This window comes from Ranitomeya imitator, chromosome 3 (assembly GCF_032444005.1).
Source record: "Ranitomeya imitator isolate aRanImi1 chromosome 3, aRanImi1.pri, whole genome shotgun sequence".
In the NCBI taxonomy this organism is placed as follows: Eukaryota; Metazoa; Chordata; class Amphibia; order Anura; family Dendrobatidae; genus Ranitomeya; species Ranitomeya imitator.
The window spans coordinates 126,238,690-126,263,588 of NC_091284.1; the positions used below are offsets into that span (position 1 = coordinate 126,238,690).

The 24,899-nt window shown below is 47.2% G+C and overlaps 1 protein-coding gene across 1 annotated transcript; it reads right to left on the reverse strand.

The window, feature by feature from the left end:
* Positions 1 to 24,899, reverse strand: BCL7B (BAF chromatin remodeling complex subunit BCL7B). The gene is made up of 6 exons (XM_069761394.1): positions 24,770 to 24,899; positions 20,379 to 20,454; positions 19,536 to 19,614; positions 15,110 to 15,262; positions 7,884 to 7,963; positions 1 to 783 (listed from the first exon to the last, which is right to left on the reverse strand). The coding sequence occupies exons 1-6, from the start codon at positions 24,859 to 24,861 to the stop codon at positions 694 to 696; spliced, it is 570 nt and encodes a 189-aa protein (XP_069617495.1). The 5' UTR covers positions 24,862 to 24,899; the 3' UTR covers positions 1 to 693.

Here is a 24,899-nt window from a genome sequence, read left to right on the forward strand (position 1 = left end):
TGAAACAGGTTGGTTCATTTATTAAAAATATCTTTGTAATCAAACACATCCAACATCCTCAATACTAAAAAAAAAAAAAAAAAAGAACATGGAATATAAACATAGACTATAGAAGTTCTCTATAGGTTTTCTATTAGGAATGGAGCTGTGTAATCTTAGAATCTGGATTAGAAATCTAATAATTTATAAGTGCTTGGTGTGGAAAACCCCTTTACAGGTTACTGGAAATAAAATCATGGCATCTGATTGTGCACTCGGCCAGTGCGCCATGATGATCCCCTGACCAAGTCCTGTAAAGGCCTTCAACACATGGCAGGGAGCGGCGTTTTATACATGTGCTTTAATCATTGTTCTCGTAACCAGTAATGATTGTGTAGGCTATGCAGACTTCATATAAGAATAGGTAAGCTGTGACATGGTACATTTAGTAATGGCCAGCTGACAAAAAGCAGGAACATGGCACAATAAGCGGTGGCATCTCATGGAAATGATCCAAGCATTAGTACCATATGGTACCTGTGATGATTGTGATTAACGGAGTAGGCTATTACTCTATCACTTTGCATTCTGGACTGGGCCTCGGTGAGACGTGTTATCATTCCCTCCCTTTAAAAAGGTAATTGCACGACTTCCAGCCTCCAGTGCAAGCGTTGTCATCTAAGGCAAAATCATTAGAAGTGTATTCATTTGGCACTAGCTTTTCAATGCGGTGTGAGGATGGGAAGGCACATCAGGGCACGCTCTCTTCAATGGCGGCGCCCCAGGCTCATCCGGATCTTCTGCCTGGGGTATGAAGAATAGATTTCACAATCAGAATTCATCCTGCGGTATCAAAACGCTCATACAAAAAAATTCTATTATTTACACAAGTGTTTCCATACATTTACTTTTGCACTTGTGCTTTCCTCAACCTTCTGATCTGCACATTTTATTAATTAAAGCTGTCCCAATGTAAACTCTCTGTGATACACTCCAAAAAATGGTCCGCGGCAAAGCAATTACCACTGAATCAAAGCTTTGCACATACAAGCTGCTCATCCAGTCTGAGTTTAAGGCTATGTTCACACGCTGCGGATTTTGCTGCGGATCCGCAGCAGCTTCCTATGCGTTTAAAGCACAATGTAAACCTATGGGAAACGCAATCCGCAGTGCACATGCTGCGGAAAAAAACGCACGGAAACGCAGCGGTTTACATTCCGAAGCATGTGAATTCTTTGTGCGGAATCCGCAGCGGTTTTACACCTGCTCCATAATAGAAAACTGCAGGTGTAAAACCGCAGTGGAATCAGCACAAAAACTGCAGTAAATCCGCGGTAATTCCGCAGGAAATCCACAGATAAAACGCAGTGCCTTTTACATGCGGTTTTCACAAATCCGCTGCGGAAAAATCTGCAGACCTCAAGAATACGTGTGCACATACCCTAAGGGTTCACCCGTATTGGCTTATAATGGCCAAGTTTTCTCGGATAGCACTCGGACCAATGATATTCTATGGGACAGTGCAGATCTGAGATTTTTTTTCTCATGCAGATTTGGCATGAGAAAACAATCACAGCATGCTGCGATTGCATCCGATAATTTTTTTTCATTTTTACGAATACCATTGTGGCAGGTGTGAAATAGATCACTGGAGAAAAAAAAAAAAGTGTGTCTAGCCCCTTTCTGACATCAGACGTACTATCCCGTCCAGGTGGGGTGGGCCCCCATGACCAGGGACGGGATAGTACGTCATGCCCTTTAATGCGACACTGCGACTTAAGTCGCGGTGATCACATTAAAATTCCGACGCCATCTTACCTCAGGGAAGATGACCTCGGCATCCTGGGGTATGGCGTCCCCTCCCCCGCCTCCCGATCGCTGTGATTGGCTGTTCAATTCTGAACAGCCAATCACAGCCTTTCTCATTGTTTCAGCCAATCACCTTGGCTGAAACAGTGAGGTTCCAGGCTAGGATCGAGTACCGATGTACTCGATCCTGGGGCCGGTGCCTGGCAACCCAGGCACCGGCCAAAACCCCCGGATTGGCGCGATCGACAATCATATCGATCGCGCCAATCGCAGGGCATAGCGGCGGTGTTACCGCGCTGTGCCCTGCCTGAAAGTGCCTGATCCGGAGCCGCAGGGCAGCTGAGGAAGGCTCCGGATCCTGCAGCTGTGATTGGCGCGATCGATGTGATCGTCGATAGCGCCAATCAGGAACAGTCCCACCGGATCGGCGCGATCAACGATCACATCGATCGCAGGGCATAGCGGCGGTGTTACCGCGCTGTGCCCTGCTTGGAAATCCAGCCTCATCTGCCTGCCACCTCCCCCACCACCTCCTGCAGCTCTGCCAATCAGGGCACAGCAGCGGTGTGCCCGCGCTGTGCCCTGACGGTGACCTGCCGGTGACCTGCCGGTCACTTGCTGTGAGCTCCGATCATAGGCTGGTGCCTAGCGACACCGGCGTCACCAGGGCCACCTCTGATTGGTGGGATCGATGTGATCATTCGATCCCACCAATGACAGGTCACAGCAGCGGTGTGACCGCTCTTTGACCTGTCTCACCTGTCCCTGACCTGTCTGACTGCTCTTCAGGAATCCTCACACTTGGTGAGGATTCCTGAAGAGCGGTCACGCTGACAGATCCCCTCCTGTGCTGAGACTTGTGGTGCCACAGTAGCCTGTGACACCACAATTCTTGCTAAAGAAAGAAGACAGAAGAAAGAAGAGAGACTACAACCGTAAGTGTTCATCCCCGATCCCGGCCCGATCTTACTTCACTCCCCCCCTTCCCCTTCCCCCTCCACCCCCACTTTGCGCCGCGTCCGTCCGTGCCCAAATTTAGCAGCCGCCGAGCGTTGATTGGTGACGCAGTTCACCGATCAACACTCGTGCTCGCTTTTCTTTCCCACATCCCCGTCCACGCACCCCGCCGCTGCGTCTGAACCCGTGCCTTTCATTTCTTTTTTTTTTTCCCCACATCCCCATCCACGCACCCCGCCGCTGCGTCTGAACCCGTGCCTTTCATTTCTTTTTTTTTTTCCCACATCCCCGTCCACGCACCCCGCCGCTGCGTCTGAACCCGTGCCTTTCATTTCTTTTTTTTTTTTCCCACATCCCTGTCCACACACTCTGCCGCTGCGTCTGAACCCGTGCCTTTCATTTCTTTTTTTTTTCCCACATCCCCGTCCACGCACCCCGCCGCTGCGTCTGAACCCGTGCCTTTCATTTCTTTTTTTTTTTTTCCCACATCCCCGTCCACGCACCCGCCGCTGCGTCTGAACCCGTGCCTTTCATTTCTTTTTTTTTTTTCCCACATCCCCGTCCACGCACCCTGCCGCTGCGTCTGAACCCGTGCCTTTCATTTCTTTTTTTTTTTCCCCACATCCCCATCCACGCACCCCGCCGCTGCGTCTGAACCCGTGCCTTTCATCTTTTTTTTTTCCCACATCCCCGTCCACGCACCCCGCCGCTGCGTCTGAACCCGTGCCTTTCATTTCTTTTTTTTTTTTCCCACATCCCCATCCACGCACCCCGCCGCTGCGTCTGAACCCGTGCCTTTCATTTCTTTTTTTTTTTTCCCACATCCCCGTACACGCACCCCGCCGCTGCGTCTGAACCCGTGCCTTTCATTTCTTTTCTTTTTTTCCCACATCCCCATCCACGCACCCCGCCGCTGCGTCTGAACCCGTGCCTTTCATTTCTTTTTTACACATCCCCGTTCACACACCCAGCAGCCGCCGAACTTTGATAAGTGACGCAGTTCACTTATCAGAGCTAGGGCCTGCTGTTTTAGACTTTTCCTTTTACAGGTATTTTTTTTCCCTTTAGCTTTTTCCTTTCAGAATAGTTTGCACCAAACACTATCCCCCACCACACGTACACAGTTATCAATAAATATTACACCCAAGCACCATAATCACACAAAAAATGTCCCGTTCGTCCCAGCAGCGCTATTCATTGGAGGAGGCATATGCTTTCCTTGCCTCCGACACTGATAGCGAGGGAGAGGATCCCACATTCCTTTACTCTTCAGATTCTTCATCCTCTTCCTCCTCCTCATCTTCCTCCTTGGGTCCTGCGGAACCGCCACGCAGACGCCCCAGGAGAGAAGATCAGGCAGCGCCCACTCCTGAAAATGAACCAGCGCGACCCTCTTCGGACCCCATATGGACCTCGCCCCCCGAAAATTACGAGCCACTGATTCCTGATTTTGTGGCAGAATCAGGAATCAAGTTTGACACCACCGGCCTCACAGAAATAGACTTTTTCAAAGTCTTTTTCTCTGAGGCTTTCGTTAACCTCATGGTGGAGCAAACTAATTTGTATGCTCGAGAATTTTTGGAGCAAAACCCCCGTTCATCATTTTCTAACTGGTCTCCTGTGGACGCAGTTGAAATGATGCAGTTTTGGGGCCTGGTCCTCCATATGGGGATCGTGAAGAAGCCAGAAGTTCGGCAATATTGGAGTGTAGATATTTTATATAACACTCCAGTGTTCCGAATGGTCATGGTTCGGACGCGTTTTGAGGCCATCCATAAGTTTTTGCATTACAACGATAATGCACGGTGTCCCGCACGAGATGACCCCAATTTTGACCGTTTGTACAAAGTTCGGCCGGTCATCGAACACTTCAGCAAAAAGTTTGCTGAAGTGTACGTGCCCAAAAGGGACATCTGTGTGGATGAGTCCTTGGTTCATTTTAAGGGGCGGCTCAGATTCCGTCAATACCTGCCCAGCAAAAGGGCCAGGTACGGAATCAAACTCTACAAGCTGTGTGAGAGTACCTCAGGGTACACCTACAGCTTTAGAGTGTACGAAGGGAAGGACAGCAGGATTGAACCGCCTGAGTGTCCTTCCATCCTGGGAGTGAGTGGGAAAATTGTGTGGGATTTGGTGCACCCACTGCTGGATAAAGGTTATCACCTCTACACCGATAACTTTTATTCCAGCATCCCACTCTACAAATCCCTCTCTGCGCGAGGTACCGCAGCCTGCGGTACTGTCCGCAAAATTCAGAGAGGCCTCCCGAAGACGCTACTTGGGCAGATGCTCAGAAAAGGTGAGAGCAAAGCCCAATGTAGCGACCACCTGCTGGTGGTCAAGTACAAGGACAAGAGGGATGTCCTTCTCTTGACCACCATACACGGTGATGGCAGTGCCCTCAGCAGTGTACGGGGTACCTCAACACAGGTCTGCAAACCGGACTGTGTACTGGGGTACAACAAAAACATGGGGGGCGTTGATCTCTCCGATCAACTCCTCCAACCGTACAGTGCTTTGAGGAAGGCCAAGGTGTGGTACAAAAAGCTGTCCGTGTACATCGTACAAATGGCAATGCTCAACGCTTTCCTGCTGTTACGATGTGCACGACACACTGATACGTCGTACCTTCAGTTCCAGGAGGTAGTGGTTAAGGCCCTGATATTTGGCATGAGGGAAGGAGTGGGCCCCAGTACTTCCGGAACTGAGGGTGCTCGTATCATACCAGGTCAGCATTTTTCGGGGGTGGTCCCGCCAACTGATAGAAAAAGTAAGCCGCAAAAAAGGTGCCGAGTGTGCTACAAAAGAGGAGTACGCAAGGACACCATCTATCAATGCGACACCTGCCCCGACAAACCTGGCCTGTGTATGAAGGACTGCTTCAAATTGTACCACACCTCCATGCACTACTAATTTACTTAACAGGAACCAGTAGATTAGTTCCAAAGAGGGGGCACATCTAAGTAAGTTCCTTGGGGGTCTATGTTCCAAAATGATGTCACTTGTGGGGTTTTTTTACTGTTTAGGCACATCAGGGGCTCTGCAAACGGATCATGACCCCCTCAGAACTAGTCCATCAAAGTCTGCATTCCAAATCGTCACTGCTTCCCTTCTGAGTCCCGAAGTGCCCAAACAGTTTTTTCCCACATATGGGGTACTAGCGTACTCAGAACAAATTGGACAACAACTTTTGGGGTCCAATTTCTCCTGTTACCCTTGGGAAAATAAAAAATTGGGGGCTGAAAGATCATTTTTGTGGGGGAAAAAATAGAATTTTTTATTTTCACACCGGGCATCATAGACTTTAGTGAAGCACTTGGAGGTTCAAAATTCTCACGACACACCTAGATAAGTGTCTTAGGGGGTCAAGTTTCCAAAATGGGGTTACTTGTGGGGAGTTTCTACTGTTTAGGCACATCAGGGGCTCACCAAATGGCACATGATGCCTGCAGACAATTCCATCAAAGTCTGCATTCCAAAACGTCACTACTTCCCTTCCGAGCCCCGAAGTGTGCCCAAACAGTAGTTTTCTCCCACATATGGGGTACCAGCGTACTCAGGACAAATTCAACAACAACTTTTGGGGTCCAATTTCTCCTGTTACCCTTGGGAAAATAAAAAATTGGGGGCTGAAAGATCATTTTTGTGGGGGAAAAAATAGAATTTTTTATTTTCACACCGGGCATCATAGACTTTAGTGAAGCACTTGGGGGATAAAAGTGCTCACCACACACCTAGATAAGTTCCTTAGGGGGTCTAGTTTCCAAAATGGGGTCACTTGTGGGGGGTTTCCACTGTTTAGGCACATCAGGGGCTGTCCAAACGCGACATGGCGTCCGATCTCAATTCCAGCCAATTTTAGCTTGAAAATGTCAAACGGTGCTCCTTTCCTTCTGAGCCCTGCCATGCGCCCAAACAGTGGTTCCCCCCCACATATGGGATATCAGCGTACTCAGGACAAATTGGACAACAACTTTTGGGGTCCAATTTCTCCTTTTACCTTTGAGAAAATAAAAAATTGGGGACTAAACCATCATGTTTGTGGAAAAAATAGGATTTTTTATTTTCACGCCCGGGCGTTATAAACTTTCGTGAAGCACTTGGGGGATAAAAGTGCTCACGACACAACTAGATAAGTTCCTTAGGGGGTCTAGTTTCCAAAATGGGGTCACTTGTGGGGGGTTTCCACTGTTTAGGCACATCAGGGGCTCTCCAAACGCGACATGGCGTCCGATCTCAATTCCAGCCAATTTTAGCTTGAAAATGCTAAAAAAGTGCCCAAAAAGTGGTTCCCCCTCACATGTGGGGTATCAGCGTATTCAGGACAAATTGGACAACAACTCTTGAGGTCCATTTTCTCTTTTTACCCTTGGGAAATTAAAAAAATTATTGCTGAAAGAACATTTTTGTGACTAAAAAGTAAAATGTTAATTTTTTCCTTCCATGTTGCTTCTGCTGCTGTGAAACACCTGAAGGGTTAATAAACTTCTTGAATGTGGTTTTGAGCAGCTTGAGGGGTGCAGTTTTTAGAATGGTGTCACTTTTGGGTATTTTCTGCCATATAGACCCCTCAAAATGACTTCAAATGTGAGGTGGTCCCTAAAAAAAATGGTTTTGTAAATTTTGTTGTAAAAATGAGAAATTGCTGGTCAAATTTTAACCCTTGTAACTTCCTAGAAAAAAAAAATTTTGTTTCCAAAATTGTGCTGATGTAAAGTAGACATGTGGGTAATGTTATTTATTAACTATATTGTGTCACTTAACTCTCTGGTTTAACAGAATAAAAATTCAAAGTTGGAAAATTGCGAAATTTTCAAAATTTTCGCCAAATTTCCGTTTTTTTCACAAATAAACGCAAGTTATATCGAAGAAATTTTACCACTATCATGAAGTACAATATGTTACAAGAAAACAATCTCAGAATCACTGGGATCCGTTGAAGCGTTCCAGAGTTATAACCTCATAAAGGGACAGTGGTCAGAATTGTAAAAATTGGCCCGGTCATTAACGTGCAAACCACCCTTGGGGGTAAAGGGGCTAGAGACTAATGTGAGCCTGAGAGGTACAAATTAAGTTCTGGATGAACTGAAATAATCCCCAAAACCCTCCTTCTATTAATATGGGAGACGATCTAGTACCTGAGCAGCAGATAAAGCGGGCTCCTCCTTAGTCAGAGTAGGGGGTTCATCCGCTACTTCAGAAGCAGGCACAGAGGGCTCTGGAAAACATACACAGGTCATCAACCAAACCGCAGCTACAAACGTACAGGTCTGATCATTAGTAACCACAAGTAAGGTCAGTTTACGTGACACCTGGATAGTAAGGATGGATGATAGTAAGGGTATGTGCACACGTTGTGGATTTTGCTGTGGATCCGCAGCGGTTTTGACGTTGCGGATCCGCCGCTGTTTTCCATGAGTTTCCAGTACCATGTAAACCTCTGGAAAACAAAATCCGCAATGCACATGCTGCGGAATAAACCGCACGGAAACGCTGCAATGTTTATTCCGCAGCATGTTCATTCTTTGTGCAGATTCCGCAGCGGTTTACACCTGCTCCATAATAGGAATCCATAGGTGTAAAACCGCATGTGAACTCCCCACAAAAACCCATGGTAAATCCGCAGGTAGAACGCAGTGCTTTTTACCTGCGGATTTCTCAAAAAAGGTGCGGAAAAATCCGCAGAGGTTCCATCTACGTGTGCACATACCATAAGGATGGAGGACAGTGGAAGACTCAGCTTTTATCAGGTTTTGCACCTTGATTAACTTACTTGTTAAATACTTGCCATATAGTGGCATTTGTCACTCCCGGGGTGTCCCAATTCTGGGAAAACCTGAAAGTTTTGTTGTTTTTACTGAATACCTTCATGTGGATCTTTTTATTTTCATCTGTGTGATATACTAACCTGTGCTGGACACAGAGAGGACCAAAGCACATTGTTTTGGCCTTTGTTGAGTCAACTGAATCATGTGGATTCGTTTAGGATATGTGCAAATGGAGTTTTGTTTTTTTAGGTGAAAATGCTAAGAAAAAAAAATAAACATATCTAGAGCAATGACAAAACAACTTGCTGTGCATACAGTTCAGTTTTTGTCACTTATGTTAACTGCTTCACAGTTCGAAAGCTGCGCATCGTTTAGAGCAGTGTTCCCAACTCCAGTCCTCAGGAGCCACCAACAGGTCATGTTTTCAGGATTGCCTTAGTATTGCACAAGGTGATAATTGCAGTACTTGGGCAGGTAAGAATTGCATCCCCTGTACAAACCAAATGGCAATCCTGAAAACTTGACCTGTTGGAAGTTCTTGAGGACTGGAGTTGGGGAACACCGGTTTAGATGAAGTGACCGGTCAATTCTTCTGGTGTTTTCTACTAGAAAGCAGGCACTACATTATGCATAGACTGTTAAAAAAAAGTCCAAAGAGATACCAGAAAAGACGCTTCATATAAAACCTCCAGGGAGTTCCTATAGAAAAATAAAAATATGTGGATATGCTAACATCATATATGTTCACATACCTTTAAAGAAGTTGTCCTCTACTAGGACAAGCCCTTCTTGATCTAAATGTTTTGGGCCGACAAAATTAAAAAAAAAAAAAAGCTTATACTCCCCTCCCGTTACGGCGCTGTTCCAGCATTGAGAGATCAGCTGCAGACCTGACTTCCTCTTCATGTTCAAAACATCAGAAGGCGGAAACAGTGACGCCAGCGCTGAATGGGCGCCGGGGTCACGTGTCATGACAATCGCACGAGAGCCCCAGGACCGCAAGTGAAGATACTGCTGGAACATCGCCGGCACGAGAGAGGAGTACAGGCATTTTTATTTCATCTGGCCCAAACATTTAGATCAAGAAAGGGTTGTCCTAGTAATGGACAACCTCTTTGAGTGTTTTTGTCAGGTAGTCAGTAGAGCTTGTTTCAATCATAAGTGAGATGAGGCAACATGTTCTTCCTGTGATATTTTAGGCATTAGAGGGTTATCCCAGCGATGTTCACAACCCGCATTATGACAACATATGTACAAATCAGCCAGGACACATGTATGATGAGTAGGCGTCAAGCCCGTGTTCTGTCAGATTTCTCTAGATGTGATGCTCTTAGCACCTCCCCTGTTCTGGTGCAGAAATGAGTGGTGCCAGAATCACCCTTTAAACCCTAAAGTATAGTACTGAGGTATCGGTGACATACCAACAATCACATCTAACCTTTTTTTTTTTATGTGCTTTTGTTTTCAAAATGTGAAATGTTCCCAGAGTCATTATTACAGGCAAACATGGGCATTAATCCAAGTAAAACGTATAATGCCACATGCACACGCTCAGTATTTGGTGAGTTTTTTACCTCAGTATTCGTAAGCCAAAACCAGGAGTGGGTGATAAATACAGAAATGGTGACGTGTTTCTATTATATTGTAGAACAATCTTGAGCTCTCCGTGTTGGTGATATTAACCAAATCCAGGAAAAAGATGTGCACACTGTCACTAGGTTGGTGCAGGCATGAACAAAATAGTCCAAGTATAAGAAAAATCAGCCGCACTCAAATGGTTGAAAGTTCAGCAAACTGTGTAGTTTCTTTATTAACACAAACAATAAACATCACCAAGTGCTTTTTAGGAGGTAAATGGGTGGCGGACTATTCAATTCGGGTAACGTTTCGACCCCAGCGGGTCTTTATCAAAACCTCACTTATGCCAAAGAGGTAGAGGAGAGGAGAAAGAGCCGAGTTCCCATAGGGCAGCTCTGGTGGAGTTGTGTGGAAGCAAGTCCGCCTGGTGGGTGATGTCACCAGAGCTGCCCTATGGGAACTCGGCTCTTTCTCCTCTCCTCTACCTCTTTGGCATAAGTGAGGTTTTGATAAAGACCCGCTGGGGTCGAAACGTTACCCGAATTGAATAGTCCGCCACCCATTTACCTCCTAAAAAGCACTTGGTGATGTTTATTGTTTGTGTTAATAAAGAAACTACACAGTTTGCTGAACTTTCAACCATTTGAGTGCGGCTGATTTTTCTTATACTTGGTGATATTAACAGTTCATAATTGATAAAGAAGGTTTTTTTGATGAATAAAAGTGAAACCTTATTCTGGGAATTCACAGCCGAAAATGAATACAACAGAAGACAATATCCTGACGTTTCAGCCTTTATGGCCTTTTTCAAGGGTTTTTCTGTAGGTAGGAGGAACGGCGTGTATGGTGTGTCCCAGGGAAGTGAGGTGGTGTTTCTATTATACTTTTCCTCTGATGGTTCCACTCCTGGTTTTGGCTTACAGATACTGAGGTAAAGTACTGACCAAATACTGATAGTGTAAAAATGGTCTTAAGGTACCTTCACACTCAGCGACGCTGCAGCGATACCGACAACGATGTTGATCGCTGCAGCGTCGCTGTTTGGTCGCTGGAGAGCCGTCACACAGACAGCTCTCCAGCGACCAACGATGCCGGTAACCAGGGTAAACATCGGGTTACTAAGCGCAGGGCCGCGCTTAGTAACCCGATGTTTACCCTGGTTACCATCGTAAAAGTAAAACAAACAAACACTACATACTTACCTTCCGCTGTCTGTCCCCGGCGCTGTGCTTTCCTGCACTGACTGTGAGCGCCAGCCGGAAAGCAGAGCGGTGACGTCACCGCTGTGCTTTCCGGCTGGCCGGCGCTCACAGCCAGTGCAGAGAAGCACAGCGGGGGAGCTATCACTATTAATCTCAAAAAAAGATCCAGTAAGCACGAGGTATAAATCCTCAAAATCATATGAAAAAACCTCAGTCTAAAATGGTATAATTTTATTATTAAAAGCAAGGCAGACAGACACACCTACAAAACCAAACACTAATCAAAAACAACCAAAAACGTGAAAAAAATGTGCACCAAACGAATAAAAAACTAATGGGGAGACCTAGATCACCCTACTCAGGCCACTAGTTTGCCCCTGCCTAGCTGCGGAGGTAGACACCCTAGGGGGGAGCGTTATGGCGCCCCCGCTCCTCGATGACTGTCCCTAGGGGCCCTACAAGACCCTACGGCCACTAATGTAAGCCACTACCCACACACTAAAGGGTCCTCTAGCGCTAGACAGAAAGATACTCTTCTAGGGATAACCTAGTTCCCACCAGTAATACGCTATATACACACACACATATGGCGATATAGATGTCACAATGGTATAATTATTCACAGCGGCCCCAAGATACTATGCACAGTGTAAATACACTTATAGACAAATCCAACCTGATCATCTAAGCATATATATTTTTTCTCTCATGGGCTAACATTTATACTAGTGTGGGTAAAGATCAAGATAATTCCAGCCAAATTAGCTCAATATCATGCATGGGTAGTATCTCTGCTACCTCACTCCAATATCCCCACACTATTTAAGCAATGCTAGCAGTAGCCCATATATAGCCACAGGATAAGGCCATGAATACTCATCTGAGCCGCTGTGTATCACCGACCGCCATATGAAGAACACGCCTCAATGCGTTTCGCCTCTGTAGGCTCATCAGGAGGCCAGATAGACCGATATCTTGGCAGCACTCACCGATCTTCTGACAGGTCTTTATTACACAACTTCACGGCACGGGGGTGTGTACAAGGAGTGGAGCAGGTGAACACTCCTCCACTCCTTGTACACACCCCCGTGCCGTGAAGTTGTGTAATAAAGACCTGTCAGAAGATCGGTGAGTGCTGCCAAGTTTCTTCTTTGCTGCTACATGATTTATGGACGTTGTCTCGGCTGAGCACCTCGAGTCTGCCGGCTGGCTGCAAGCTGTGAGTTTCCCTGCATATGGTCGGAGGAGCGGTGGTGTGGTCAGCTGTTTTCTCCCCCGCACGTAGACCGATATCTTGTGTCACATCAGATTGTGGATAGCTGAATGCCCTATGTCGCACAACTCACATTTATATCTGCCGCCAATATCAGACACATGAAGCGCCTCCTCACTACTTCCTGTAGCGTCTAGTGGATTGTATTGCGCATGTCCGCATCCCCCACGCGCAGAGCGAGCCGCGATATCCCGCTTCTGCGCATAGAGCCGCTGGAGCGTTAATGCGCATGTCCCCGGAGTCGACTATCACATCACTTCACAGCGCATGCTCCGGAAACACGGTCATTGTAGGGAGTGGGGGGGAGCACGGCGATCCCTCCCTCTTAGGCTGTGCATCAGTGTGGAGCCGGGTCACGTCACCAGTATTTATCAAGGGGTATACTTGCTCTGCATGCGTTAACATTGTATGTGTGAGCGTACATAATAGAGGTAGAGAGGAGCTGGGTGTGCGCAGTAACTTAGCGTTACACTAAAAAGCTCCGGTGTGACGTGGTGTCTCTGTATGCCCCAATGTTTTTGGAGCGTGCGCGGTGGTGACAAAGTAAGACCGGCTCACTGGGCATGCGCTGGAATGCAGGACGCTTGAGCGGCACAGCTGGTATCTCGGCAGCACACGCCCCGTGTTTCCGGAGCATGCGCTGTGAAGTGATGTGATAGTCGACTCCGGGGACATGCGCATTAACGCTCCAGCGGCTCTATGCGCAGAAGCGGGATATCGCGGCTCGCTCTGCGCGTGGGGGATGCGGACATGCGCAATACAATCCACTAGACGCTACAGGAAGTAGTGAGGAGGCGCTTCATGTGTCTGATATTGGCGGCAGATATAAATGGGAGTTGTGCGGCATAGGGCATTCAGCTATCCACAATCTGATGTGACACAAGATATCGGTCTATCTGGCCTCCTGATGAGCCTGCAGAGGCGAAACGCGTTGAGGCGTGTTCTTCATATGGCGGTCGGTGATACACAGCGGCTCAGATGAGTATTCATGGCCTTATCCTGTTGCTATATATGGGCTACTGCTAGCATTGCTTAAAATAGTGTGGGGATATTGGAGTGAGGTAGCAGAGATACTACCCATGCATGATATTGAGCTAATTTGGCTGGAATTATCTTGATCTTTACCCACACTAGTATAAATGTTAGCCCATGAGAGAAAAAATATATATGCTTAGATGATCAGGTTGGATTTGTCTATAAGTGTATTTACACTGTGCATAGTATCTTGGGGCCGCTGTGAATAATTATACCATTGTGACATCTATATCGCCATATATGTGTGTGTGTGTGTGTGTGTATATAGCGTATTACTGGTGGGAACTAGGCCATCCCTAGAAGAGTATCTTTCTGTCTAGCGCTAGAGGGCCCTTTAGTGTGTGGGTAGTGGCTTACATTAGTGGCCGTAGGGTCTTGTAGGGCCCCTAGGGACAGTCATCGAGGAGCGGGGGCGCCATAACGCTCCCCCCTAGGGTGTCTACCTCCGCAGCTAGGCAGGGGCAAACTAGTGGCCTGAGTAGAGTGATCTAGGTCTCCCCATTAGTTTTTTATTCGTTTGGTGCACATTTTTTTCACGTTTTTGGTTGTTTTTGATTAGTGTTTGGTTTTGTAGGCGTGTCTGTCTGCCTTAATTTTAATAATAAAATTATACCATTTTAGACTGAGTTTTTTTCATATGATTTTGAAGCACAGCGGGGGACAGACAGCGGAAGGTAAGTATGTAGTGTTTGTTTTTTTTTTACTTTTACGATGGTAACCAGGGTAAACATCGGGTTACTAAGCGCGGCCCAGCGCTTAGTAACCCAATGTTTACCCTGGTTACCAGTGAAGACATCGCTGAATCGGCACACACGCCGATTCAGCGATGTCTGCAGGGAGTCCAGCGACGAAATAAAGTTCTGGACTTTCTGCAGCGACCAACGACATCACAGCAGGATCCTGATCGCTGCTGCGTGTCAAACTGAACGATATCGCTAGCCAGGACGCTGCAACGTCACGGATGGCTAGCGATATCGTTCAGTGTGACGGTACCTTTAGTGGAACCCAGGTAGAAAACACGCTGGAATGGAGGACTATCTGAGTGACAGATGTGTCCGACCCTTGCTTACAAAGTTCTGTATTTTGTCAAGAATGTAATGGTGTGAAATCACATAACGCAGCAAAAAGATATATTCAGGTTTATTGCCAGTTATAAGCTGCAGAATAAATTAATTAAATCTATGGTACATTAGATGTTTCTACCTAGTAATCAGAGACTTGGATGCCTCCAAGTGCTAGAAAGGTCAACAAAAAATGAAACGATAACTATACAATTATAGAAAAAAGTGATTCAGCCACGTTCTGCCAATACACGGCTAGTCATAGAAAAATTTGCAATCCAACATGTGCTACATTTCAGAAGAAGTTTGGAAGATACAGTTATATTATCTGTAGCATGTTTTGTACATATAACAGCCCCCCCAAAAGATCTATATATATATATTTCTTAGACATGGCACTGGTTTCTCCGGTGACAGCACACATCGTGGTACGTCAGGTGTCCTTACCATCCAGACTCTCCTGTCCCAGTGTTGGGGGCTGGGAGTCCGCTGTGTGCACAGGACTAGGTGACTCGCTATGTGTCGGGCTTGGGCTGGAGGTGCTGCTCTCCACCTTTGGTTGATATACATCAGACAAGGAACTTTGGTTACTGGTTTCATCTGCAAGGAAATAAACATCCTCATGAACAGAATGTTAAAAGTCCAGTCAATTAAATACCTAGAAAACTGGAAAAGCCCAAGCAATGGCGACATCTGAGGAGCCACTGTACACTTAGGGTATAGTCACACATGGCATTTTGGCCAAGTACGTTACTCAGTGTATTTATTGTGTAAAATACACTGCATTTTGCCATACCAGCATAATCAATGCCATTTCTGATATCTCATGCACACACTGCAGGGTTTTATTTCCCAAGTGGAATTTTGAGGCCTTCTGAATTTTTTTGCCCAGATGTAGCAGGACAACTCTTTCAGCGTTTTTTGCAGCACCTTTCACCCATTCAAAAGAACTCAATATAAAAATGTTGCAAAAAAAAGCACACAAAAAAATGCAACAAAAATGTGGGGATTGTAAGCAACATGTGAACATACCCTTAGAGGCTTGCGGGTACTGCTTGCATGCATTAGAACTTGCACAAAAGCTGGTCATACATATGAGATAGCTGTTTGCCGATCAAATGTTTGGCTTGCATCTTTTCTCCAGACTCCCCCATGCACATGAGCGCTAAGCTCAGCTTTCATGTGTTTTCACAAGAACATCAGAGGTCGTTCACGCCAGGTTTTGCCATATTTCTTATAATGTAGGTATTTGGGTACTTTCATTCAACATCCTGAATTAAAAGTGGCCACTAACCTTAGAATTTTGTTCATTCAACCCTTCACACCCCAACAGTCCTATACAGATACATGCTCAGGAACTCATGCATCAGATGATCTCTTGCGGGAACAAAGGATCGGGTAGACTGACATCCAATATGCCAGATCAGTGGATAATAAAGAGACCCTCATACACATTGGCCAACTATCTAATCTTGCAGAAATCAAAAGATTTAGCCGTCTTATATCTAATGTGAATGGGCACCTTAACATCACATTCCGATAAAGGTATATAACGATTTCTAAGATGAAGGCACTGATGTGTAGCAGCTCACACACAGCTCAAAAGAACATAAAATAAACACTTAAACAACACAATGTAACTTCAAGTTAATCACAATTCTGTGAAATCAACTTTTCCAGTTGTGAAGTAACACTAATTGTGAATCAAATTCTCCTGCTGTTGTGGAGATGGAACAGACAACAGGTAGAAATGATAGACAATTAGACAACCACTATAAAGGAGTGATTCTGCAGGCGGTGACCACAGACCATTCCTCTGTTCTCATCCTTTTCGGATGTTTTGGTCACTTTTGCATTTTGTCATTGCTTTCGCCCCTAGAGGTCCTGTACAGTAGCATGAGGCGGTATCTACAAACCACAGAAGTTGCTCAGGTAGTGCAGCTCATCCAGGATGGCACATCAATGAGAGCTGCGGCAAGAAGGGTAGCTGTGTCTGTCAGAACAATGTCCAGAGCATGGAACAGATACCAGGAGACAGGCCAGTACACCAAGACATGGAGGGGACGTAGGAGGGCAAAACCCCAGAAGCAGGTCCACTACCTCCTTTGTGCAAGGAGAAACAGTGCCAAAAACCGGCAAAATGACCTCCAGCAGGCCACTAACATTCATGTGTCTGCTCCAACTGTCAGAAACAGACTACATGAGGGTCTTATGAGTGCCCAACGTCCATAAGTGGGTGTTGTACTGACAGCCCAACACCGTGCAGGGCAATTGGCATTTGCCAGAAAACACCAAGATTGCCAGATTTGATATTGGCGTCCTGTGCTCTTCACGGATGAGGGCAAGTTCACACTGAGCAAATGTGACAAACGTGAGAGTCTGAAGACGCTGTGGAGAATGTTCTGCTGCCTGCAAAATCCTCCAGCATGACCAGTTTGGCAGTGGGTCAGTAATGGTGTGGGAAGGAAATTGTTTGGAGGGCCGCACAGCCCTCCATGTGCTAGCCAGAGGGACCCTGACTGCCATTAGGTATCGGGATGAGATCCTCAGACACATTTAGAGACCATATGCAGGTGCAGTGGGTCCTGGGTTCCTTCTGATGCATGACAATACTAGGCCTCATGTGGCTGGAATGTGTCAGCAGTTCCTGCATGATGAAGGCATTGAAGCTATGGATGGGCCCGCCTGTTCCCCAGACCTGAATCCAATCGAGCACATCTGTGACATCATGACTCGTTCCATCCACCGACGAAACGTTGCACCACAGACTGTCCAGGAGTTGACTGATGCTTTAATCCAAGTCTGGTAGGAGATCCCACAGGATAACATCCGCCACCTTAGCATACCCAGGTGTTTAAAGGGAGGTCATACAGGCACGTGGAGGCCACACACACACTACTGAGCATCATTTCCTTGTCTTTGGTATTTCCACTGAAGTTGTATCAGCCTTTAATTTGATTTTCCACTTTGATTTTAAGTATTCCAAATGCAGACCTCCATGGAATATTAATTTTGATTTACATTGATCATTTTTATGTTTTATTGTTCTCAACGCATTCTATATATACACACATACATACACACACTCACACACGTATACAGTACAGACCAAAAGTTTGGACACCCCTCATTTAAAGATTTTTCTGTATTTTCAGGACTATGAAAATTGTACATTCACACTGAAGGCATCAAAACTATGAATTAACACATGTGGAATTATATACTTAACAAAAAAGTGTGAAACAACTGAAAATATGTCTTATATTCTAGGTTCTTCAAAGTAGCCACCTTTTGCTTTGATGACTGCTTTGCACACTCTTGGCATTCTCTTGATGAGCTTCAAGAGGAAGTCACCGGAAATGGTTTTCACTTCACAGGTGTGCCCTGTCAGGTTTAATGAGTGGGATTTCTTGCCTTATAAATGGGGTTGGGACCATCAGTTGTGTTGTGCAGAAGTCTAGTGGATACACAGCTGATAGTCCTACTAAATAGACTGTTAGAATTTGTATTATGGCAAGAAAAAAAGCAGCTAAGTAAAGAAAAACGAGGGGCCATCATTAGTTTAAGAAATGAAGGTCTGTCAGTCCACAAAATTGGGAAAACTTTGAAAGTGTCCCCAAGTGCAGTGGCAAAAACCATCAAGCACTACAAAGAAACTGGTTCACATCAGGACCGCCCCAGGAAAGGAAGACCAAGAGTCACGTCTGCTTCTGAGGATAAGTCTCAGAAATCGCAGGTTAACAGCAGCTCAGATTAGAGACCAGGTCAATGCCACACAGAGTTCTAGCAGCAGACACATCTCTACAACAACTGTTAAGAGGAGACTTTGTGCAGCAGGCCTTCATGGTAAAATAGCTGCTAGGAAACCACTGCTAAGGACAGGCAACAAGCAGAAGAGACTTGTTTGGGCTAAAGAACACAAGGAATGGACATTAGACCAGTGGAAATCTGTGCTTTGGTCTGATGAGTACAAATTTGAGATCTTTGGTTCCAACCACCGTGTCTTTGTGCAACGCAGAAAAGGTGAACGGATGGACTCTACATGCCTGGTTCCCACCGTGAAGCATGGAGGAGGAGGTGTGATGGTGTGGGGGTGCTTTGCTGGTGATACTGTTGGGGATTTATTCAAAATTGAAGGCATACTGAACCAGCATGGCTACCAGAGCATCTTGCAGTGGCATGCTATTCCATCCGGTTTGCATTTAGTTGGACCATCATTTATTTTTCAACAGGACAATGACCCCAAACACACCTCCAGGCTGTGTAAGGGCTATTTGACCAAGAAGGAGAGTGATGGGGTCCACCGTCACCAGACCTGAACCCAATCGAGATGGTTTTGGGTGAGCTGGACTGCAGAGTGAAGGCAAAAGGGCCAACAAGTGCTAAGCATCTCTGGGAACTCCTTCAAGATTGTTGGAAGACCATTCCCGGTGACTACCTCTTGAAGCTCATCAAGAGAATGCCAAGAGTGTGCAAAGCAGTCATCAAAGCAAAAGGTGGCTACTTTGAAGAACCTAGAATATAAGACATAATTTCAGTTGTTTCACACTTTAAGTATATAATTCCACATGTGTTAATTCATAGTTTTGATGCGTTCAGTGTGAATGTACAATTTTCATAGTCATGAAAATACAGAAAAATCTTTAAATGAGAAGGGGGGTCCAAACTTTTGGTCTGTACTGTATATTTTTTTCAATAATGAGAAAGGAGATGCTCGGCCATAGAGGAGGGCAAATACCAAGCAGTATTAAGTGGCCATTTCCATTAAAAAAAAAAAAGTTACTGAACAGTAGAAAAAGCTTTTCAAATGTATCTAAACAGATGCTGGCAAGTTTTCCAGGTTTCTTCTTACTTTGTACTACATGCATCTTACCCTGAAATTCCAGCAGAAGCGAGGAGTTGGCAGTGGATGAAGAATTTTCCAGAGTGGCATTTCCTTTCACCTTCTCTTTCTGATGAGAAATAGAGAAGATGAAGATTACATTTCCTACATATAAGACGATGGATAGCCGCTGCGCACATGGGCTAATGTATCTGCCGTTCCCCGATTATAAAGTACGGTAATAATGTTGTAGATATGAAACCTTTTCACGGCCAGCAAACCTTTTGTTTCTCTAAGGCCCCATTCACATACAGGTTTTATTTCTCAAGTATCCGATTTTACCGTCTGCCAGTTTTTCTGTATTTTTAAGCGTCTTCTGGCAACTAGTCAGAGAAAAGCAGACAGTGCACGGATGTAACTCGGATCACTTGAATGAGCGATTTTTATTCACATACTGCAGCAAAGTCGGACATTTCTCTGTACGGACAGTACATGTATGTGAAACTCGGACCTGTGAATGGGGCTTTACTGAGTAACATTTTTATTTTGGTTGGCCGGGGATCATATCTTTAAGATTATTATGTTGGTTTTCTTCCTGAGAACAAATAATGACTCTATGCCCCCTCCATCACTATAGCATTGTAATCCGGGTGACCAGCTGCGGGACCGGAGGAGTCCACAGGATTCGAAAGGAGGATTTTAAAATCACAGAAAACCCCTTTAATTTAGCCAGTTTACATAAAAAAAAAAAACAGTAGAGTACCCCTTTAAAAAAGGATCACAGGACAAAGTTTTCGTTAGACTCATTGACTCCGTAAATATAAAATAAATAATAAATACAATAAAAAAATATTTTCCATAAACTCCAGTTTTAATTTTTTGTTATATACGCACATCTCTTCCGTCAATAACAGGGACCCATTTAAATATCCGCAGGGACGTGTCACCAACCGTCACCCATTTCTTCTCCCTGAAATATAAACAACATCAGTACAGTACATGATCCGCGAGGACGGTAATTCTGTGGTCATCCATGCATGCAGTGTGCGATTACGTCCGCTGTGGCCATTTCTAACCTCAGTGTTCATTCTAGGATAACGTCGGATCCATTTTTTACTTGCTGGATCCGTAAGATATAGAAGAAAACGGATGGTGAATTAACGGATCCTTTCCCATAGACTTCAGTGTTAAACAAATGGATCCTGCAGAGATCAGTTATTTAAAAAACGGACTAAAAAGTTATTTCTGCACAACTTTCTTGCCGTCAGATTGCTGCTGGATCCATTCTATTGGATCATTACTGCACGTGTGAACAAAGCCTTAGATAATTAAGGTAACTTTTTTGTTGTTGCAGTTTTTAGTTTTTTTTTCCCTCTGCTGTTTTTAACCTGTTTTAGTATGTTAAGATTCATAAAAATAAAACTATTTGGTTTTGGAAACGCCCTGTTTGCTCAGTGACTTGCGTAGCTTTCAGAACACTTTCTCACCATGGGACCCTTATCAATCGCACAATAGACTTCTAAGGAGCGCACACGGTATGGAGTCAACAGAAAACATAGGCTACAGCCGAGCACGTCTTAGGGGTCAATTGTGCAATCTGCTGGCTAAAAATGAAACATCAAGAAGAAAGTTTACTCCTAAGGCTACTTTCACACTAGCGTTTTCTGCAATCCGTCACAATGCGTCGTTTTGCAGAAAAAACTCATCCTGCAAAAGTGCTTGCAGGATGCGTTTTTTCCCCATAGACTTGTATTGACGACGCATTTGCGACGGATTGCCACACGTCGCATCCGTCGAGCAACGGATGCGTCGTGCTTCTGCGGACCGTCGGAAGCAAAAAACGCTACATGTAACGTTTTTTGCTCCTGATGGACCGCTTTTTCCGACCGCGCATGCGCAGCCGGAACTCCGCCCCCACCTCCCCGCACCTTACAATGGGGCAGCGGATGCGCCAGAGAAATGCATCCGTTGCCTCCATTGTGCAATGCGCTAAACGCTAGCGTCGGAATCTCTCCCCGACGCATTGCAACGGGGAGATTCCGACGCTAGTGTCAAAGTAGCCTTAATCCTTCAATACAGCATAAAGTGCGACATTCCGACCAATCAGCGCTCATGAGATCATTGCAGGGGTCCGAGCTACACTTCCCTTCCAAAAAGCGGGATCGAAAAGAACCACGTAAAAGGCTAATCCCAAAATAAGTTCTCCTGAGGATAGGGAATATTGTCATACTGATCACTGGGGTCCAACAACTGGGGTCCCCACAAATCCTGAAAACAGGTCTCAGGAACCCATCTGGAGTACACAGGCTGGACCACCGCTCGTCGCCATAGGACTGCTGGAAATAGTGGAGCGCTGGCCCTCCGCTCGTCACCATAGGACTGCTGGAAACAGTGGAGCGCTGGCCCTCCGCCCGTCGCCATAGGACTGATGGAAACAGCGGAGCGCTGGCCCTCCGCTCGTCGCCATAGGACTGCTGGAAATAGTGGAGCGCTGGCCCTCCGCTCGTCGCCATAGGACTGCTGGAAACAGCGGAGCGCTGGACCTCCGCTCGTCGCCATAGGACTGCTGGAAATAGTGGAGCGCTGGACCTCCGCTCGTCGCCATAGGACTGCTGGAAATAGTGGAGCGCTGGACCTCCGCTCGTTGCCATAGGACTGCTGGAAACAGTGGAGCGCTGGACCTCCGCTCGTTGCCATAGGACTGCTGGAAATAGTGGAGCGCTGGCCCTCCGCTCGTCGCCATAGGACTGCTAGAAACAGTGGAGAGCTGGACCTCCGCTCGTTGCCATAGGACTGCTGGAAATAGTGGAGCGCTGGCCCTCCGCTCGTCGCCATAGGACTGCTAGAAACAGTGGAGTGCTGGACCTCCGCTCGTTGCCATAGGACTGCTGGAAATAGTGGAGCGCTGGACCTCCGCTCGTTGCCATAGGACTGCTGGAAACAGTGGAGCGCTGGACCTCCGCTCGTTGCCATAGGACTGCTGGAAATAGTGGAGCGCTGGCCCTCCGCTCGTCGCCATAGGACTGCTGGAAATAGTGGAGCGCTGGCCCTCCGCTCGTCGCCATAGGACTGCTAGAAACAGTGGAGCGCTGGACCTCCGCTCGTTGCCATAGGACTGCTGGAAATAGTGGAGCGCTGGACCTCCGCTCGTTGCCATAGGACTGCTGGAAACAGTGGAGCGCTGGACCTCCGCTCGTTGCCATAGGACTGCTGGAAATAGTGGAGCGCTGGACCTCCGCTCGTTGCCATAGGACTGCTGGAAATAGTGGAGAGCTGGACCTCCGCTCGTTGCCATAGGACTGCTGGAAATAGTGGAGCGCTGGACCTCCGCTCGTCGCCATAGGACTGCTGGAAACAGCGGAGCGCTGGACCTCCGCTCGTCGCCATAGGACTGCTGGAAACAGCGGAGCGCTGGACCTCCGCTCGTCGCCATAGGACTGCTGGAAATAGTGGAGCGCTGGACCTCCGCTCGTTGCCATAGGACTGCTGGAAACAGTGGAGCGCTGGACCTCCGCTCGTTGCCATAGGACTGCTGGAAATAGTGGAGCGCTGGCCCTCCGCTCGTCGCCATAGGACTGCTGGAAATAGTGGAGCGCTGGACCTCCGCTCGTTGCCATAGGACTGCTGGAAATAGTGGAGAGCTGGACCTCCGCTCGTTGCCATAGGACTGCTGGAAACAGTGGAGCGCTGGACCTCCGCTCGTTGCCATAGGACTGCTGGAAACAGTAGAGCACTGGACCTCCGCTCGTTGACATAGGACTGCTGGAAACAGTGGAGCGCTGGACCTCCGCTCGTTGCCATAGGACTGCTGGAAACAGTGGAGCGCTGGCCCTCCGCTCGTTGCCATAGGACTGCTGGAAACAGTGGAGCGCTGGACCTCCGCTCGTTGCCATAGGACTGCTGGAAACAGTGGAGCGCTGGACCTCCGCTCGTTGCCATAGGACTGCTGGAAATAGTGGAGCGCTGGACCTCCGCTCGTTGCCATAGGACTGCTGGAAATAGTGGAGCGCTGGACCTCTGCTCGTTGGCATAGGACTGCTGGAAACAGTGGAGCGCTGGACCTCCGCTCGTTGCCATAGGACTGCTGGAAACAGTGGAGCGCTGGACCTCCGCTCGTTGCCATAGGACTGCTGGAAATAGTGGAGCGCTGGACCTCCGCTCGTTGCCATAGGACTGCTGGAAATAGTGGAGCGCTGGACCTCCGCTCGTTGCCATAGGACTGCTGGAAACAGTAGAGCGCTGGACTCGGCTCGTTGGCATAGGACTGCTGGAAACAGTGGAGCGCTGGACCTCCGCTCATTGCCATAGGACTGCTGGAAACAGTAGAGCGCTGGACTCGGCTCGTTGGCATAGGACTGCTGGAAACAGTGGAGCGCTGGATCTCCGCTCGTTGCCATAGGACTGCTGGAAACAGTGGAGCGCTGGATCTCCGCTCGTTGCCATAGGACTGCTGGAAACAGTGGAGCGCTGGATCTCCGCTCGTTGCCATAGGACTGCTGGAAATAGTGGAGCGCTGGACTCGGCTTTCTCCAGCAGTCCCATAGACGCCATTCTAGAGGGGCTCCCGAGATCTGTTTAGAGGACTGCTGGGGGTCCCAGTGATCAGTGGGTTATCGCATATACTATAGACATGGGGGTGTGAGAGGAGGAGGTCGCCCATCAGTAATACATCGGGTCAGCTTTCCTGCCAGCTACAGGTGGCATCACCTGACTGGCTGGCAGGACCCGGGTGACGCTTTGTGTTGACTCCATGATTACTGGGAGAAGGAGCCAGTGCCTGACATGTGTCAGTGACGCATCTGCGCATGTTCCGCGGGGCCATACCTATCACACATGTGGTCACCATGACCAAACCCACAACTATAAAAAAAAAAGTGCATGACGTCATCAATATGCAAATGAATCGCGGCCATACTGCCCTCGTCTGCTTCTCTGGCCCATTCCCATGGCAACCATACGCACCGGATTCCTTTGACAGGATAAGACCCTTCGCGCAGAGATCTGTTTATCCAATCACGGAATCTCCTTCCTGCTCGTGTCCTCCAACCAGAATCCTGCCGCCCAGACACGCCCCGCCGCTACTAACAGGAGACATGGTGACAGCTCAGCCGCACACAGGAGGCATCTGATTGGCTTCTGGTCACGTCACTCAGACGCTTGGCCAATCAACTGATCCCCCTTGGCAAGTTATTTGCCGGCTCCGAGGTCCTTTCTAAACGAGCGAGTCCCTCACCCACCTAGTCCGGTAGTGGCGCTCACTTTACTGACTCAGCACTAGCGCTCACCATCTGCGGACCTTCTCGATGGCCGCCATCACTTTTTTGATGTCATCTTTGGCCCGGCTTCGGGTCTCGGCTCTCACCGAACGGCCTGACATTTTCCTATCGACACCGCGGCGTGACGCCTGGAGGGGCG